Below are 20,481 nucleotides of genomic sequence, written 5' to 3'. Positions count from 1 at the left end.
CATAATAAGCATAAGAAATTTACGTCAACAAGCCAAAATTTTGATGAAAAAGCTTCTAGAAAACAAATGAACGCAAATTGGGACAGAATCTATCTGACAGAAGCAGGACGCTCAGTGTGGAGCAGAGGTAGGAGGGAAATATGTGCATCAAGCAAACAGGTTAGTTAGATGGGTCATATCCAAGTGACCTGCAAGACTTCTGCAATTCTGTATCTTTGAGAATGGCCTATACACAAAAATGTGTTCCATTCTACTAGATTTTTCTCTCTTAGATACCAGTTTTGGAATGGATCCAGTCTCGGAAAGCAGTCACTCTAGTATAAACACCAGGCTTGTTAGGTTGTCCACATTCATCTCCCCAGCTCACTATTCCAGCAAGATACCAGATATCTCTAGCATCTGGACTAACCAGTGGTCCTCCAGAGTCACCCTACAGGAGAAGAGAGAGGTTGGTAACTAATAATTCAGTTCATTATGGAAGTTTTTGTTATTTTTCTAATTTGAATTTAATGAAAGGGAAGTTTTCAAAAATCAGTGTGCTCAGATGCAGAAGTGATACCCTGTGTCAGTAATTCACATAAGGGAGGAGATCCACTACTTGAAGCATTAGCTTAGATTCAGAGGTGGGTACACTGAGATTAAAGGAGCCATCTCTTTGGAGAAGAGTACTCTTATCTGGTACATCTGAGACTATAATTCCTCATATTCTTTATCAGTGTAACATAGCTCCCAAAAGAAGGGTGGAGAGTCTATTACTGATAAAAAGGACAGACACTAGAGTCAGACACCTGGGTTTAAATCTCAAGTCTGGCTCTTCCAGCCGGCTAAGACCTTTAATTTATATATTTGTAATGCTCCTAATAATACTTACCTCTGATGATAATTTTGAAGATTAGATAAAACAGTAAATATAAAGTGCTTAGCATAGAGCCTGGCATAAAATAGAACTTAGTAAATACATATTTAAAACCACAAATTCCGATTGTTTATGCCTTGTGAACTCCCGAGGGCTGTTTCTTTATATAGCTCAGAAAAACAAGGTACAGGCTGATCTTGCCTCAGAATCATGGGGTCTTTAGTACTGACCACCCATTAGGTGTTCAGCACTCTATGGAGCTCTGAATTAACATATTATCTAATTCACTCATGTTAATTCTGGCAACAAAACATGGAGCAAGATTTCATTTTCTCCATATTAACAATGAGGAAATCAAAACTTGGAGAAATTAAGTAATTTGCCTGATGGCACATGTATTCAGTAGCAGAATTGAATTTGAATCCAGAGTGCTCTAACTCAGACATTTGGCTTTTCCCCTCTGCATTATACTAACTTCTTTGTGCATTTTCTTTTGTTCATGTAAACATGTTAACTAATGCTAATAGTAACTGAATTTGGAATAACGTGTTTGTAATTTTTAAATCAATTCACCAATAAGTGTTGATGTATAGCCTCGTAGGTGGTAGGAGATACAAAAAGAGTGTAAGTACAGGTAGCATCCAAATAAATCATTTTGATAATTAAAACCCAAGCCTATATGAAGGCAGAGCAGATTAGGATGCAGAAATAGACATTACAGAGACAACAAAATTTAAATCTGCTTAAGAGACAGGAAAAAATGAGTCTGAGAATAAAGTAATTAATGGAAAAATCAGAATAGCTAACAGATTACAAGATGCATCAGGTGATGTCCACCAGCAATTATCAAAAACGGAAAGATAGTCTGTCCTACTGAAACTAATTAGTTCACACATTATCAGGGAATTATGTCATTATAAGATGGAAGTTGTGATGGTTTATATGTGTTTTGTCTTAGGCATGAATGCCAGAACAATGGTAGTAAAATTATGCCATTCAGAAAAAGAGAAAAAAAGCTCTCAACTGAGCTGTTGCACAGGTAGAAGTCTTTGGGGCTCTATTTTTAAAAAATATTTTAAAGGTGTCTGTGCCCTATCCGGAAGCGATGGACAAATTCCTAGAAACATATAAACTACCAAAACTGAAACAGGAAGAAATAGAAAATTTGAGCAGACCCATAACCAGTAAGGAAATTGAATTAGTAATCAAAAATCTGCGAAAAAATAAGAGTCCAGGGCCAGATGGCTTTCCAAGGGAATTCTACCAAATATTTAAAGAAGAGTTAACACCTATTCTCTTGAAGCTGTTCCAAAAAATAGAAATGGAAGGAAAACTTCCAAACTCTTTCTATGAAGCCAGCATTACCTTGATTCTAAAACCAGACAAAGGCCCTACTAAAAAGGAGAACCATAGACCAATTATTCTGATGAACATGGATGCAAAAATCCTCAAAAAGATATTAGCCAACCAGATCCAACAATACATTTAAAAAATTATTCACCACGACCAAGTGGGATTTATACCTGGGATGCAGGGCCAGTTCAATACCTGCAAAACAATCAATGTGATTCATCACATCAATAAAAGAAAGGACAAGAACCACATGATGCTCTCAATAGATCCAGAGAAAGCATTGAACAAAATACAGCATCCTTTCTTGATAGAAACCTCAAGAAAGTAGGGATAGAAGGATCATACCTCGAAATCATAAAAGCCATATATGAAAGACCCAACGCTAATATCGTTATCAATGGGGAAAAACTGAGAGCTTTCCCCCTAAGGTCAGAAACAAGACAGGGATGTCCACTCTCACCACTGTTATTCAAGATACTACTGGAAGTCTTAGACTCAGCAATAAGACAACACAAAGAAATAAAAGGCATCCAAATCGGCCAGGAGGAGGTCAACCTTTCACTCTTTGCAGATGACATGATACTCTATATGGAAAACCCAAAAAATTCCACCAAAAAAACTGCTGGAACCAATCAATGAATTCAGCAAAATCACAGGATATAAAATCAATGCACAGAAATCCATTGTTTTCCTATATACCAACAATGAAGCAACAGAAAGAGAAATCAAGGATCGGTCCCATTTACAATTGCACCAAAAACTGTAAAATACCTAGGATTAAATCTAACCAAAGAGGTGAAAAATCTATACACTGAAATTTATAGAAAGCTGATGAAAGAAATTGAAGAAGACATAAAAAAATGGAAAAATATTCCATGCTCCTGCGTAGGAGAACAAATACTATTTAAATGTTGATACAACCCAAAGCAATCTACATATTCAATGCAATACTTATCAAAATAACTCAAGCATTCAGAGCTAGAACAAACAATCCTAAAATTTGTATGGAACTAGAAAAGACCCTGAATAGCCAAAGCAATCTTGAAAAAGAAAACCAAAGCAGGAGGCATCACAATCCCAGACTTCAAGCTGTATTACAAAGCTGTAATCATCAAGAGAGTATGGTACTGGCACAAAAACAGACACTCAGATCAATGGAACAGAATAGAGAACCCAGAAATGGAACCACAAACGTATGGCCAACTAATATTTGACAAAGAAGGAAAGAATATCCAGTGGAATAAAGACAGTCTCTTCAGCAAGTGGTGCTGGGGAAACTGGACAGTGACATGCAGAAAAATGAACCTGGGCCACTTTCTTACACCATACACAAAAATAAACTCAAAATGGATGAAAGACCTCAATGTAAGACAGGAAGCCATCAAAATCCTCGAGGAGAAAGCAGGCAAAAACCTCTTTGACCTTGGCCCGCAGCAACTTCTTCCTCAACATGTCTCCGGAGGCAAGGGAAACAAAAGCAAAAATGAACTACTGGGACCTCATCAAAATAAAAACCTTCTGCACAGCGAAGGAAACAATCAACAAAACTAAAAGGTAACTGACAGAATGGGAGATGATATTTGCAAAAGACATATCAGATAAAGATATGTAGACATATCAGATAAAGGCATAGATCCAAATCTATAAAGAACTTCTCAAACTCAACACCCAAAAAATAAATAACCCAGTGAAGAAATGGGCAAAAGACATGAATAGACACTTCTCCAAAGAAGACATCCAGATGGCCAACCGACACATGAAAAAATGCTCCACATCACTCATCATCAGGGAAATACAAATCAAAACCACATGGAGATATACCACCTTACAACTGTCAGAATGGCTAACATCAACAACTCAGGCAACAACAGATGGTGGGGATACAGAGAAAGAGGATCTCTTTGGCACTGCTGGTGGGAATGCAAACTGGTGCAGCCACTCTGGTAAACAGTATGGAGTTTCCTTAAAAAACTAAAAATAAAATAAATAAAATAAAATAAAAACTAAAAATAGAACTACTCTATGACCCAGCAATTGCACTACTAGGTATTTATCCAAGGGATACAGGAATGCTGTTTGAAGGGGCCCATGCACACCAATGTTTATAGCAGCACTATCAACAATAGCCAAAGTATAGAAAGAGCCCAAATATCCATGAATGGATGAATGGATAAAGAAGATATGGTATATATATATATATATATATATATATATATATATATATATATACATACACAGTGGAGTATTACTCAGCAATAAAAAAAATGAAATCTTGCCATTTGCAACTATTTGGATGGAACTAGAGGGTATTATGCTAAGCGAAATTAGTCAGTCAAAGACAAATATATGACTTCAGTCATACGAGGAATTTAAGATACAAAACAGATGAACATAGAGTAAGGAAAGCAAAACTAATATAAAAACAGGGAGGAGGACAAAACATAAGAGATTCTTAAATATAAAGAACAAACAGAGGGTTGCTGGAGGGATTGGGAGGGGGGTGCTAAATGGGTAAGGGGCATTAAGGAATCTACTCCTGAAATCATTGTTGCACTATATGCTAACTAACTTGGATGTAAATTTATAAATACATAAATAAATAAATAAATAAATAAATAAATAAATAAACAAATATCAAAGGGATACATGTTCCCCTAATAGCAGCATTATCTATAACAGCCAAGTTATGGAACAACCCAAATGTCCTTTGACTGATGAATGGATAAAGAAGATGTAGTGTATATATATATACATATATATATATATATACACACATATATACACATAGTGTGTGTGTGTATATATATATACACATACATATATACATATTATATACATATAATATACATAGGTTATATATATAATGTATATATAATGGAATATTACTCGGTCATAAAAAGAATGAAATCTTGCCGTTTATAATGACTTGGATGGAGCTAGAGAGTATTATGCTAAGTAAAATAAATTGGAGAAAGATAAATACCATATGATTTCACTCAGATGTGGAGTTTAAGAAACAAAGCAAACAAAACAAAACACTCACACTCTGTCTGTCTCCCTCTCTCAAAAATAAACATTAAAAAATTTAAAACAAAACAAAACAAATGAGCAGAGGGAAAAAAAGAGACAGGGAAGCAAACCAAGAAGCAGACTCTTAACTGTAGAGAACAAACTGATGGTTACCAGAAGGGAGGTGGGGGGGTTGGTTAAATAGGTGATGGGGACTAAGGAGTTCACTTGTAGTGATGAGCACCAGGCATGATATGGAACTGTTGAATCACTATATTCTACACTGGAAACTAAAATTGCACTGTATGCTAACCAACTGGAATTTAAATGAAAAAAGATAAAAAAAAGAAAGTGATAGAGAAGTAAGTGTTACTATAAAGGAGATCTTTGTGGTGATGGAATATCTCTCAGCTGGAGTGATGGTTACACAAACATACAACACAGGTAAAAAAATATGTCATAGAACTAGAAGCACACATTGCACCAATGTCAATTTCCTAGATTCTATATTGTATTATAGGATGTGAGATGCAATGTTTGGGGAAAACGAGGTGAAGAATACATGAGACCCCTCTGTAAACCTTCTGCAAATTATAATGATTTCAAAATAAAAGATGAACAAAAAATTACACAGCATACTTCTGGTCAAACCACGTACCTGGCATGCATCTCTTTTTCCTTTCAAGGAGCCAGCACATAACATTCTAGGAGTTATGGCACCATTGTAAGATTGGGGTTCGTTACAGGTTTTAGTGTCTATGAGATCCACCTGTACTTGCCGAAGATGATTTTGACCACTACCTAAAGACAAAAAAATTCTTTATATGTGTAGATATACATATATTCTATAAACCTTGAGAAAATCTTTCATAATTGTTGGATAAGATGGCAATTTAGGATATGTATTTTTTCAGGTACAGTAATATTTGGGAAAAGAATGATTTCCTTACTACTTTAAATGAAAAGTTAGATACTTATGAGAGAGCATCATGTTGTTTAAGTGACTTCTGTTCCATTGTGAAACTTAGAATGTAATTTCAGTAGGGAGAATGGTGGCTATACGATTCTCTCATCTTCACAATTGAGTATATTAGTGATTCCTAATCTCCTATGCAGTTAAATCCCTAGTAAAAACTTCAGACATATTCACTATTTCAGACACCTTACCAAGCACCATGACTACAGTAGTAGTGAGGCACTTGATAGTAACCTAAAGCAATGAAGGAATCTTTGTGTCTTATAAAAGACCTAATTTACAAACAGGGCCTGACTTACCCAGGTCCACAGGACCAATGCACCAGCATATTTTGGCATCATGACATTCCATTCTTTAAAAGGCTTAGAATACCAAACTGGGCTACTATGGTTTGATTTCTCTTCAGATGCTCACCATCATTTTCTAGTGCTCCAAATCCTGTCACAAACATCTCATCCCCTGGTAGGAACTCATGAGATGCATCAGGAAGACAAATCCTATGTACTGCATTTGTGTAGTGGACCGGGCTAGAAAGCTCTGCAACTGAAATATCATAGTCATGTGATGGATACTTGTATTTTTCATGGACAAATATCCTTCGAAGGCCTTGCTTCATCTTTGGAGTCTTTATTGTTACTCCAAAGGAAGCAGTCCATCTGGTTGGGTCCTTATACCTGAGGAAAAAAATATGAACAGCAAATTCCACTTTATTATGCTACCAATGTAAGGACTTATATTACACATTTTAGGCTGCTGGTGTCAACATACGTTTTCTTTTTAAAATTACAGTTTCTGGGGCTCCTGGGTGGCTCAGTCGGTTAAGCGTCTGACTTCGGCTCAGGTCATGATCTCGTGGCTCATGGGTTCACGTCCCACGTCAGGCTCTGTGCTGACAGTTCAGAGCCTGGAGCCTGCTTTGGATTCTGTGTCTCCCTCTCTCTCTCTCTCTGCCATTCCCCTGTTTGCTCTCTCTCTCTCTCTCTCTCTCTCTCTCTCTCTCTCTCTCTCAAAATTAAGTAAAAACCTTTAAAAAAAATAAAAATAAAATTACACTTTCTATGTATAAAAATAAACTCTTTCCAATCTGAGAATCTGGCTCAGGAGTAAGGTGAGGTGGAAATGCCACAGTGGTGTGGTTTTTAGGAAATACATGCCACTCTGCACTGAATCGCTTACTCCAGATCCTAGAGCCTTTTGACATTTCTAGGAATCAGTGACTCCAGGAGACATACAGAAAGCATATTTTGTACAGATGCAGGAACAAATGTATTCTATGTACCATGCTCCCTACTCACAAACATACACATTTATCTGAAAACTGAAAAGGCTACACATAAATTTAACAAAACATTACTGTCCTATATACATAGGCATTTTGCATTAGGTTGAAAGGTCTTCATTCCTTGGAATACTTCAGTTGTATAATTTGTTACTACCAAATGTCTTCATATTTAATTATTTCTTGCCATGTAGAATTTCTCCTTTGAGGTCAAATCTGCAATCCACCCAGCCCCCATTCCTGATAGATACACAGCAGAGAGATAAGGCTCTTTGACATCAGGCTCAATCAGGCTCTGTGCTGGCGGCTGGAAGCCTGGAGCCTGTTTCAGATTCTGTGTCTCCCTCTCTCCCTCCCCCTCCCTCGCTCGCACTCGGTCTCTATCTCTCTCAAAAATAAATAAACATTACAGAAAAAAAAAAAAAAAAAACTCATCTCTTTCAAACTTCGCAAGGTATTTCCTTCCTGCCAAGCCCGAGTGCACGAGTGCACTTTGCTTACCCCAGTCATTCACAAGTTTCAAGACTTACGTTCTAAAGCAGTGAGCGGCACTCACAAGCCACGTGCTATTAATTAAAGTTGCTCCACAGCGATGCATCCCATCCCACTGCAGGCTAGCTTGCCAAGGCCATTCTCCCTCCTCTACAGGTGTCCCACCAACGATCCTGAGACTCTGTCTTGCAGTTTTATTCCTTCGTGTCCCACAGCCTGCCAAAGAGAGACAATGCCTTACTTAGCAGTTGCTTCTAAGTATCAAATTGCGTTACTATCTCAATGTTTTTCATACTTTGTGCTCCAATAGTACCAAACATTTTCTCTTGTCCTTACTTTTCCTTAAACTATAGTGGTTCATTAATTTAACATCTTTTCATCTTGTAGGATTAAGTCATTCATTACCTCCTCTAAGATGCCTTCTCTAACAATTCCTCTGCCCCCAAACTGGATTAGTTATGGCTTTTTTCATACTTCTATCATCATCATCATCATTTCTCCCTCTCTCTCTGTGTATATACATATATATGTATATATGTCTGTTTATATATACATGTATATATGCTAGTAGAGTTACCAGTACTAATTATATATAATTATATATCATATATACACTAATTATATATATTATTTACATATAAGCATTGTTTATAACAGGGTTTATTATATGTGCTAATTATACATATACATATATAATATTATATATGTGTATATATATTGTTTGTAACAGGGTTTCTCAGCCTTGGCTCTATTGACATTTTTGAGATGCATAATTCTTCACTGTATCCTGTATATGATCCTGTATATGATCGAATGTTCAGAAGAATCCTTGGCCTATACATATTAGATGCCAGTAGCATCCCCCCCACAACCATGATAACCAAAGTCACAGTGGGTCATGATCCCATGGGGGTCAAAATTTCTCTTGCTTGAGACCCATTGCTTCAGAAGTATGTGTTCATACATTAATCTCATACATCTAGTCTCACTAGAGTAAAAGCTGCTTTACACAGGTATTATATCTCATCCATTTTATATTTCTATTGCTTAATACATCACTAGCACAATAAATATCAGTGGCAAGAATACATGCCATTTACGTAACAGGATTATTCTTTGGTCTCATGTTTAATCAAGCTCATGAATTAACTGATATTCTAAGCTGGTGAGTAGCACATTTCCTTCCATCATTTAAGAAAAATATATTATGTACTAACTCCATAATTATCAAATGTATCCTCTAAATCATGGTGGAGTAATCTGCTGTAGGTGAAGGGAAATACTAGGCCTAGAGTCAGTACTTTTAAAATATAGGTAGGAGTGCCTGGGTGGCTCAGTCAGTTAAGCGTCCAACTCTGGATTTCAGCTCAGGTCACAATCTCACAATTTGAGAGTTCAACCCCACGTCTGGCTCTGCGCTGACAGCATGGAGCCTGCTTGGGATTCTCTCTCTCTCTCTCTCTCTCTCTCTCTCTCCCTCCCTCCCTCCCTCCCTCTTTGCCCCTCCTCTGCTCATGCTCTCTCTCTCCCTCAAAATAAATAAAGTTAAAAAAATAATAAATAAAATATGGGTAAAGATACTATCTGAGCCTTCAATAATTTTATCAATATATACCCAACCCCATAGTTGCCTGATATTTCCATAGTATGGGATTAACAATCATCATGAAGGGGCACCTGGGTGGCTCAGTCAGTTGGGCATCCGATTTCGGCTCAGGTCATGATCTCAAAGTCCATGGGTTCGAGCCCCACATTGGGCTCTGTGCTGACAGCTCAGATCCTGGAGCCTGCTTCAGATTCTGTCTCCCCCTCTCTCTGCCCCTCCCATGCTCATGCTCTGTCTCTCTCTGTCTCTCAATAATAAATAAACGTTAAAAATTTTTTTAAAAATCATCATTAAGATTTTGTTTAGAGTAACAATGAGCTTCTGCCTATAGCTGAAAAATGCCAACATGCCGTTTACTTTTATATAATCTTTAGAAAATGTTTGTAAGAGTATTATAGATATCTGCAGCCAGAACACTGAGTCTTTTTTCCCTTCTTTAACAAGTGTACAACTCATTTCCACTATACCTGTGCCACAGAAACCCATATATCCACTCCAAAGTTCTCCCAATTTTTTTCATTATTTAGTAATCAAATGTGCTTCAAACAATAAGATAAAGCACCATGAGCTGTGCACAGATCAATCAGACTTTATTCTGACCCTATAATATCACACAAAGTAAGCCTAAATGATCCAGTGTTAACATTCAAGTAATGCAATTTTAATAAATATGTTACACTTACAACTGTTCAGAAAGTTGTCTGTTTCTGTCTTGTTGATTTCTGAAATACACAGAAATGGTGAATAGAACAGGGCCAGCACATCAGGATTTCATAATGCCTCTGAGTACTTTAAATAGGAAAGGCTGGTTAATTCTGTTATAAGACAGAACCTCTAGATTGTAAAAAAAAAAAAAAAAAAAAAAAGCAACACAGTTATTTTATCATATGTAGAGCATGTTCATTACCTTGGAGAAAAGGGAGATCTGAACAGCGTTTTTAAACTTTAGTCTGAATAACAGTCACAGAGAGAGCATCTTTATACTGTCAGTTCCTGTTCCTCTTCCCAGTAATTCTGATTCAGTAGTTTTATGATGAAACCCAGGAATCTGAGTTTCATACCACAAATAAGATGCAGTATTTCCCCCTTTTGTGGAAATACTTTTCTAAACCATGGTATTGATTCCCTAAATGCAATGATATTTTTACTGACCATTATTTCAGATTTTTTCCCCACTAAACTCACAGGCATAGTCCCATTTGTATAACATTTTAAAAAAAAATTTTTTTAACGTTTATTCATTTTTGAGACAGAGAGAAACAGAGCATGAACAGGGGAGGAACAGAGAGAGAGGGAGACACAGAATCTGGAACAGGCTCCAGGCTCTGAGCTGTCAGCACAGAGCCGGACGCGGGGCTCGAACTCAGGGACCATGAGATCATGACCTGAGCCGAAGTCGGACGCTTAACCGACCAAGCCACCCAGGCGCCCCTGTATAACATTTTTGAATGGCAGGTCCATAAATCCATCCTCACTCTCACTTAAAAAGAATGTTATCTCTCTAATTTTTCTTTCTGCTGAAATTTGCAAAGACAATTTGCCCTCTTTTCAACTTTAGCGCATGGCTCCTTAGCTTATTTATTTCTCAACAATCAGGCTCTAACCCTATGCAAGCATTAAGCCAACCAACAGATACATAAAACTCCACACAGTTAAATGTCCTGATTCAGTAGATTTCCAATGACCAAAACTATTCTCTTTGAACATGGCAGAATCAGTGTTCTAAATACAAAAATGTTAATGTTAATTTTTCTTTTAGTCTTTAATAGTATTTATATGCCAGGAACCTATGTTCTAGAAAGCTTCTTTCTGACTTTCTCCATTCTGGCTATTTTGGGGGGAAATGGCTCAAATAAAGAAGTGACTATTTATTCTCTGTAGATATTAAATATCATCACCTCTTATCTCCTTGTTTCAAATAACCTGTTCTTCTCTAGCTCACACTTTTCCTAGAGAAAGTTCTGGCTTTGCTCTTGATACTACTTAAAGGGCCATCTTAATGGATGTGTATCTACATTGGGCTATGCACTCAGCATGACTGTGCATTTGGTTTAATGCTCACTGTCTTGAAATTCTTAATATTTTATATTTTATAATTTGTGCTTTAAAAGTGAAGTCTGGGGGAGCCTGGGTGGCTTAGGCAGTTAAGTCTCCAACTCTTGGTTTTGGCCCAGGTTATGAAGTCACCCTTTGTGAGATACAGCCCCGCACTGGGCTCTGCACTGACAGCACACAGCCTGCTTGGGATTCTCTCTCTCTCCCTCTCTCTGCCCCTCCCTCATCTCTCAAAATAAATGAATAAACTTAAAAATAAAAATAAATAAAAGTGAAGTCTGAAGAGCAATGGGGTATGACATGCACAGAGGAGATAACACACAATATATGTGTCCATGGGCTCCTGGCGCCCATTTGCATATATCATTTGTGATACCCAATGAACTCAGAATTCCAGTGGATCCACAACGTTCAGCACACTCAAAGTGAGTACAAAATAAGTGTGTGATGCTTACCATTAAGGAACCAGGACGCAGTGACAGTCCAGGAGACCATGTTTTCTGTTTGAAGCAGGACTTGCTCAGAACACAGAAAGAAAGCAATAGCATTCTACTAGACACAAACCACCCAAGGGCCCTATTATATCCTTTCTTGCTCCCATTACTTTTTTATATTAGCCAACAGCTTCTGCTGAAAATAATGACATACAAGGACTTTTCAGGTCTTTCTTACTTAAGCCGAAGGTAGAGAACATTGGTAAAATGTGCACATATCAACAAGGGGAAAAAAAAAACTGTGAAGCTAGTCTTGTATAGTTTTTCTATCGATCTGATTAGAGCCAAATTCATGCATGTGTGAAATACTGTTGTATAATTTTCATAGTTCCACATACTTAAATGCTTTTACATTTGCATTTGAAATTGATATTTTACAACATGAAGAGGAACAATACATCTCATGCTAGTAATTTAAAATTTTAATTTTTTCACATAGAATGCCATTAATTAGCAAATAAAAATACCATGACGAGTCAAGAGAGACTGTAGAAGAAAGAAATCTTATATATTAATACTCTTAGTGGTAAGTTTTTGTTGCTTTTTGAAAAGAGTCCAGCATTTTGCACTAGGCCTCATAAATTATGTAGCTGGTCCTAACTACCCAAGTCTTTCTTCCTAAGCAAACAGGGTAGGTGACCATTAGGTCATGCTGCTAGTTAGGTCTATCAGCTTTTATGTTAGCACATTATGTTCATACTTTCTACTTGTTCCCTCTTCTCTATTTTCTAGTGCTGTTCAATACTGTGTCCACTAGCCACATGTGCCTAGTAGCTCTTGAAATGTGGCTAGTCTAAACCGAAATGTGCTATAAATAACAAAATATACACTAGATTTCAAAGCCTTAGTACAAAAAAAAAGAATATAAAATATCTCATGAATAATTTTCTATTGACTACTTGTTGAAATAATAATACTTTGATATAGTGGGTTAAATATCAAACTATTTAAATGAAGCTCACATGTTTACTATTGCTTTTTTAATGTGGATACTAGAAAATTTAAGATCATAGGGTTGGCCCACATGGTATTTCTATGACTAGCATTGTTCTATAGCACACAACTCTTAACCAAACATTTATTTCCACTGAGGATCTCCTATATTTCTTCCTTTCTGGTAATGAGGACATACTCCTGCTTATTTCGTTCCCCTATCCTCCACACAAAAAGCTCAGACTTTTTAAATTAGTTGTAAAATATATAAAAATAAGTATAAATAAATTATAAATTTTTCATTGGTAAATGGTCTAAGGAAAGAAGCTATAACAAGGTATATCAATGCAACTTGAAGGCAAATGTGTGAATGGCATGAACCTTTCCATACATCATACACTCAGAACATAAAGTGGAAGCAACAAGAAGAAGAATGTACAAAACCACTTTCTCCATGTATAATTGGATGCTAGAGCTGAGGTGTAAGTCCCAATACAGAGAAAGAACACAGACCTGGGGTTAATGAGAGATGTGCATAGGAGACATAAGTTTAGGGTAGTATTAAAATTAAAATACTTTATTAGGACCAATTTAGTCCCAAATAAATGTTCTATTGATGGCAAGACTCCATAATTAAAGGATATCCAAAACAATTTTTAAAAGTCAGTGCCTAAGAGGGCACTTGTTGGGATGAGCACTGGGTATTATATTTAAGTGATTAATCACTAAATTCTATTCCTGAAATCATATGTTACCTAACTTGGATTTTAAATAAATAAATACATAAATAAATAAATAAATAAATAAATAAAATCAGTGCCTAAGACCAAAACTAACATGGAGCTGTTCTATGTAAGAAAATTAAACTAAATAACAGAAAGAAACTTACTTTTAATTTCAACTGATTCAGGATCTAATTTAGGGGGTCCTACAGCATCATGCAGCTTTTCAGTTAGAACACGTTGAATAATTTTATTGATGGCTTCAGGATCCTCAGTAGAGCGAAATCTAAAAATCAGCAGCATATGAGCCAACACTCCATGTTCCTCTGGACTGTGGATCAAAAAGAAAAACAGAAAAAAATGGTTTTAAAGATAAAGTTCAAAATTAGATTTGTGGTAATATCACAATCTATTTTTTTCTTTATCATCCATTTGAAACACACACACAAAACAAATCCATAATGTAATTTAAAAGATCCAATTTGTTTCATTCTATATTCCTATTGTTTTCCACATATAAAACTTCCAACTTAGCCTCCCTGATAGTAAGATAGTATGCTCATGGTGTCCCTTAACACCAAAATATCTAGTTATTAATATAAAAAGATACCCTCTTGTCAACCATTTAATACTATTAAATATACCATATGATCAATGTGAAATCAACTCTGGGTTTGGCCTCCAGGTTTAATTCCCAGTGGCTTAAATCCAGTGAAATCTCCTAAGCAACATCATGCTTTCCTAAACAACTTCTAATCCTAGGGATATTAGAAAGCTTGACCAAATTGTTGTTACTTCATGTGATTATATTTTCAAGATAAAGCATTAATTAGCCTTAGTGTTGTTTGGATGAATTACTTCTTGGAATCATCCTTGACTTCTCTTTCTCATTTTCTGTCAGCTACTCTACCTCCTTTTTTTTCATATATAATCAGTTCTCAAAGAATTTTACTCCCCACTATACAGTGTATTGACTTCTCATATAAACTGTAAATGGGAATGTAAATTAGAACCTTATTTTTAGAGGTCAGTTTTGTTTATCAATTATACATTTGATGATCCATTTCTCTGATACAGCACTCCCTTCAAATAAACTTTTGTGTGTGCAAAGAGATTTATACAAATGTTTATCATAACCTTGTTTTTAAATCAGAAAAAAATATGTAACAACCCAAGTGTCCATCACAAGGGCATTGGCTAAATCAACCCTGACACATACTTGTAGTGAAATACCACACAACCAATTGTTAAGAAGCTATGTTACTTCTGCAAATGGAACTATTAGAGAGGGAGTTTTTGCCTTCTATTTTATGTGATATTGTGTTATTTGAATTTTATATATTTTATATTGTTTTTGTAATCTGAAAAAACAAATAGGACTGTAATGAGAATACTGTTATGTATCTCACCCCTTTCACTGACTCAGCAACACCGTACAACAATTATTCTTTATTCCTTCTCTTAAACTATTCCTATACTGGTTGACTAATAGAAACAAAAACAAACAAAACTATCTCTCTTCTTCATTGGCATATCCAGTTAATTCTTTCTGGTCATATTACTTGGTCTCTCAGGAGTATTTGTCAATGCTGACCATTCCATGCTTGAAACTTTTTGTCTTTTGTATCAGTGGTGCCTTTCTCATGATATCTCTTTTTTCTTTCTCCTTCCCTATTTCCTTGGCTCCTATTTTTTCCCCATCTCCTTACGTATTATTTTCTTCAGGCTTTCTTCATCATCATTTTTTTCCTTGCATTACCCTTTTTCTGAAAAATTCTGTTTACATCCACACTCTCTAGTACTTTGAGAATGAGCAAAGGCATATCTTCAACTCAGCTCCCTTTTCCTCCCCCGAGTGAGACTCGTATTTCAGGCTCATGTCCCCTAGTATCTCAGCTTAAAATCTGTAAGACTAACTTCATCTTTTGTACAAACTTGCATTTCTTCCCACTGATAGTAGAAAAAATACTAATGAGTAAGAAGGTTACTAAGATGAAGAGGTAAACAAATTGGAAAGTGATTTGGAAGGTAGAACTGGAAGAACATGGTTATTCATAAAATGTGAGGGGCCCAGGAAATGGAGGAGAGTAGGATGATGTCCAGGTTTCCCATTAGTGTCAGTGGGTTTCACCTGAGTTAGAGAATTTTCTGTGGAACCTATATGTGGAGATGTGCATGGGCAGGCAGATAGCTCTAGAAATCAGAAAAACAGTTTAGATTGGAAATAGAAATTTGAATTTCGATAGTATGAAGTCATGTGGGTGCATGAAGTCCCCTTGAGAGAGTGAAAATTTAAGGATTGGAGAAGTAGATACAGATCAAGGAAGAATAGTATTTCAAATCCCAGGGAATACAGACTTCTCAGAAGAAAGTGGTCAAAGTAACACCTCATTTAGAGATGTTTAGACATTTAGAGATGTCAGCTAAATGATAGACTGAGAGGTAACTTGCAGTTTTTGTCATTGAAATGATACTGGAAACAGCTCTCATTCTATTTTTTAAAAATACAAATAATTTTTATTAAGACAATATATTATTTAAGATACTTATATAGTATTTTGCTTAAAATGTTGTGCTATGAACTTCTATTTATTGATGGTAGATGATCAGATCTGGAATTTTCTTAAATAAATATTTGGAGCAGAAAGAGACAGAGATGAAAAAAGTAAACAAAATTCATAAAGAGGAGAATGAAGAGGGTAAGACAAACCTCATCTACTATGCTATTTTATAGAGGGAACAATTGGTTATTAAACTAAGGAATATGGCTTAGGTACCTATTTTTGTAATTAGATTCCCAAAGAACAATTCAATAATATAGCCACCAATAATACTCGTCCCTTACCTCACCTTGCAAATGCTTTCTTATGGATTTAGAGAATGAGTAAAGCAAATTATAATCCATGCCTTAGAACAGTTGTCAAATGAATATTGGTTTAATTGAGTTATATCATATCATTAATATTTCCAATAGTATTTATTACTAGCCAAGTTAACAGCTTTAGTTTTAAATTATATTCAGAAGTCAGCATTTTAGATTTACATACCTGAACCTGATAATGTGAGGCTTGACAAACTCTCCCCTCAATGGAGATTTATGAAATGCATTTTTTACCTGTTCCAAAAATATTCAACATACATCAGCAAGAATAATTTTCTACAAGTCAATTTAAAGCTCTATGGAAAATTTAAAAACAAAACAAAGCAAAACAAGAAACATTAATCAACATTTCACAATTCACTCAACTTGAAGAATCTCAAAGAATCTTTTCTGGTATGCTACTCAGTGATTCCAACTGAACTCTGCCTTAGGAGTTATCTGGGAACCACAGTAGTTGGCCAAGAATGACATCTGCTGTGTACACTCAGAAAGAGACTAAAAAGGAATAAACACAGTTTTATGAAAAGAAAGAGTAAATATTCATACCCTGAGATACAGACTTCTACTGTAGGTAAACAAAGGAAATTGAATAGTTCCGCCAACTGATGGTTGGATCATAGATGTGGGTGTATGACAGTGTCATGTGGTTCTTAAACCTTGTGAAGAAGTTACCAAATATCCTGGCATTATCTGCACCCACTTCAGTACTCAAAATGCTCTTAGAAAGGCCCATGTGAACTAGGATACTTAGCCTAATATGTTCTGTAAGGTTTACTTTAATAAGATACCAGAATGTATCTTGTGGAGATATTTCTTACTACTATAATTAAGAATTCTATCCAACTTGGAGCTCCTGGGTGGCTCAGTCGGTTAAGCGTCTGACTTCATCTCAGGTCATGATCTCATGGTCTGTGAGTTTGAGCCCCGCGTGGGGCTATGTGCTGACTGCTCAGAGTCTGGAGCTTGCTTCCAATTCTATGTCTCCCTCTCCCTCTCTGCCCCTCTCCAGCTCATGCTCTGTCTCTGTCTCTGTCTCTGTCTCTCGGTCTCAAACATAAATAAAAACATTTTTAAAAAAATTTTTTAAAAGAATTCTAGCCAAATTAAAATTTTAAATTAGAAGTCAAGGTAAACATGTCAAGTATTTCTTGGTTTCAAGTGTGTGAACATTAACCAAACACAGTTACTACAAGCTAGTGATTGACTGACAGGAACAATGAGCCTTTTTATTCTTTCATATCTTTTGCTGACTCCTCTTTGTGCCCAAGAGCAGTTACTTCAATTATAAGACAGATCAGCATAGTACAAGTGAGTCCTCTAATGACAACATTCACTTGGATATTTTTATTTAAGGGCTTATATTTAATCAAATAATTTAAAAATTATTATTAATTTTAAGAGTGTTCAAGAGTCCTATCTATATTCCTTCATACGTAAATCATTTTGGATCTTATAAAATTTATTTTAGTGAATGTCACAAAAAACAAGGCAAATAGTTGCATCTTTTTTGACCTTTTTAGTTCCATTTTCTTTTCTTTATTTTATATATATATATATATATATATATATATATATATATAGTCTTAGAAGAGAGTATATTCATATACAGTCTATATATGTGTGTATATATATATATATATATATATATATATAATACAGTTTTAGAAGAGAGTATATTCAGATATTTTCCTGATTTGTTGTTTATAAGTACAAATTCAACCAGGATTTGACCCCCTCCTTACAAATGTATTTAAATCCTCAGGCTTCTAGTCTATTAGGCAGTTTCTATGCACATAACTGCCATTATGTTCTTACTCAGGATATTGGATATGGAAGACAATTTTAAAATTATCTAGTCTAATACCTTAATTTTCACATAAGAAAACTTGTCCAGAATGAAAATTGGTAACAGGTGGTTCTAAAACTAAGTGTCCCAACTTCTAGTTTAGGGTATTTTCCATCACATCATATGCCACAAATTACCTCATACACTGTCAGGAAAAGTCCAAATTATTTTCTAAGTAATCTGATAATGATTCGAATCATCACACAGACTGTTGCTCTCTTGGCCTAAACTGATAATTTTTCCACTTTTTAAAATATTTGATTCATCTCTGAGGATGAATGTTGATGTCTTAAAGGTAGAGATGAGTATCCATGTATTTCCTATAGACTCATATACCAAAAACCAGCCCAAGGTCAGATATTTTTGAATACCAAAATACCATTCAAGTATGTGCCTGAATAGTTTCAGTCTCATGGTCTTTTGCTCAAGGTGTCTTCTATAGGATACAACAGTCATATTTTGGGTCACCCTCACATTCCCAAAATTCCTGGACTCCACTCATCAAGATTGTAGCATTAGCTATGGAAGAGCAAGTAAGAGGGACATAAAGGAAAGTCTACAGTTCACTTGCCTCAGCCCTGCAAGGTGTGCTCTCCAAGTCATGTACTGTCAGTTTGTTTTATATCTTTCAGGCAGGGCTGCTTCCCATTTTTCAAAGATACACAAGATCAGTTGAATGGATGTTTTGGAAGCTAGGTACCAAAACTTATGATATAAAGTGATTGCAAATGCCTAGAAATGGAGAAAAAAGTGCTTACCATTGATTCAATTTTCTGGCTCATTTCAGTGAAATTTTTAGAAGCCTCTTTTCCAAAGTCATCATATAGTTTGTTACTTGTAAATGACAATGTGCTATAGTAATTGTAGGTCTTCCTTTGGTCTATGAGGAGAGAGGGGAAAAAAAACATAATACTTTTAATTAGATGTGTGTAAAGCATCATTATTTCCCTGTTTAGACCAGAAAGAGTGTCCTACCCCAGGTCGTCATCTCCATTATCTTGCCCTGAGCTTCCTGGTTATCTCAGAATAAAAAACAACACTCATCATCATAAGATTTAGAGTGTAAAAGCCATAAGAAATGCTTGGTGATCCTGCGGGCTGATTAGTCATTTGTTACCCATTCCTGAATTAGCCACGAGAGGCAGCAAGTTACACCATCAGAACGTACAAACAAGAATGGACTCAGCAGTCAGAGAAAGATAAACATCATATGATTTCACTCATATGTGGAATTTAAGAAACGAAACAGATAAACAGAGGGGAAGGGAAGGAAAAATAAGATAAAAACAGAGAGGGAGGCAAACCATTTGAGACTTTTAAATACAGAGAACAAACTGAGGGTTGCTACAGGGGTGTTGAGTGGGGGAATGGGCGAAATGGGTGATGGGCATTAAGGAGGGAACTTGTGGGGATGAGAATTGGGTGTTATATATAAGTGATGAATCACTAAATTCTACTCCTGAAACCATCATTACACTATAAGTTAACTTACTTGGATTTAAATTTTTTAAAGAAGTGTCAAAATAAAATGGAGTCAGAAGTTTCCAAAGAGTAAACTTACTTTTATATTCCAGAAGTAGATTTCTTCCAATTCAGGAAACTACATATCAATTCTGGCCACAGGGACCATAGTGTAAGAAAATGTTTTGGGGCTAAAGAAGGAGATAACAGTAGAGATGAAAATGCTTGGAGTTCAGGTAGAGAGCTAGAGCTGCCATCTGACATAACCTTCCAGGGACACTTAATTTCACCTGACTCCCTTCTCACTCCACTTATTTTCTCCCACCAGCCATAAGGAGTGTCCTGTTTCCTTAGCCATTGTCTACACTTTCTTCATCCGGTTTAAGCAGCCCTCATTTTGGGCCTGCTGAAAATTAACGCAGTATTCATCTACCCTTCTATACCTGAAGCAAGCATGGGACCTTAAGAAGATTCATTCATTCAACAAATATTAATTCTTCTATGAAAGACTCTGTGTT

General features: G+C 35.9%; 1 protein-coding gene across 1 annotated transcript in view; it reads right to left on the bottom strand.

The window, feature by feature from the left end:
- Positions 1–268: 268 nt before the first annotated feature.
- The window catches only part of TMPRSS11E (transmembrane serine protease 11E), a 38,917-nt gene continuing 18,704 nt past the window's right edge, over positions 269–20,481 (bottom strand). The window contains exons 3-10 of the mRNA XM_042936252.1: positions 19,261–19,382; positions 16,823–16,890; positions 13,943–14,106; positions 10,255–10,293; positions 8,004–8,181; positions 6,609–6,868; positions 5,877–6,019; positions 269–430 (exon numbers count right to left, since the gene is read on the bottom strand). Coding sequence (XP_042792186.1) covers positions 269–430; positions 5,877–6,019; positions 6,609–6,868; positions 8,004–8,181; positions 10,255–10,293; positions 13,943–14,106; positions 16,823–16,890; positions 19,261–19,382 — 1,136 coding nt within the window. The remainder of the gene's footprint in view (positions 431–5,876; positions 6,020–6,608; positions 6,869–8,003; positions 8,182–10,254; positions 10,294–13,942; positions 14,107–16,822; positions 16,891–19,260; positions 19,383–20,481) is intronic.

The sequence above is a fragment of the Panthera leo genome, chromosome B1 (assembly GCF_018350215.1).
Source record: "Panthera leo isolate Ple1 chromosome B1, P.leo_Ple1_pat1.1, whole genome shotgun sequence".
Classification (NCBI taxonomy): domain Eukaryota; kingdom Metazoa; phylum Chordata; class Mammalia; order Carnivora; family Felidae; genus Panthera; species Panthera leo.
This window is presented reverse-complemented; position numbering and strand designations above follow the sequence as displayed.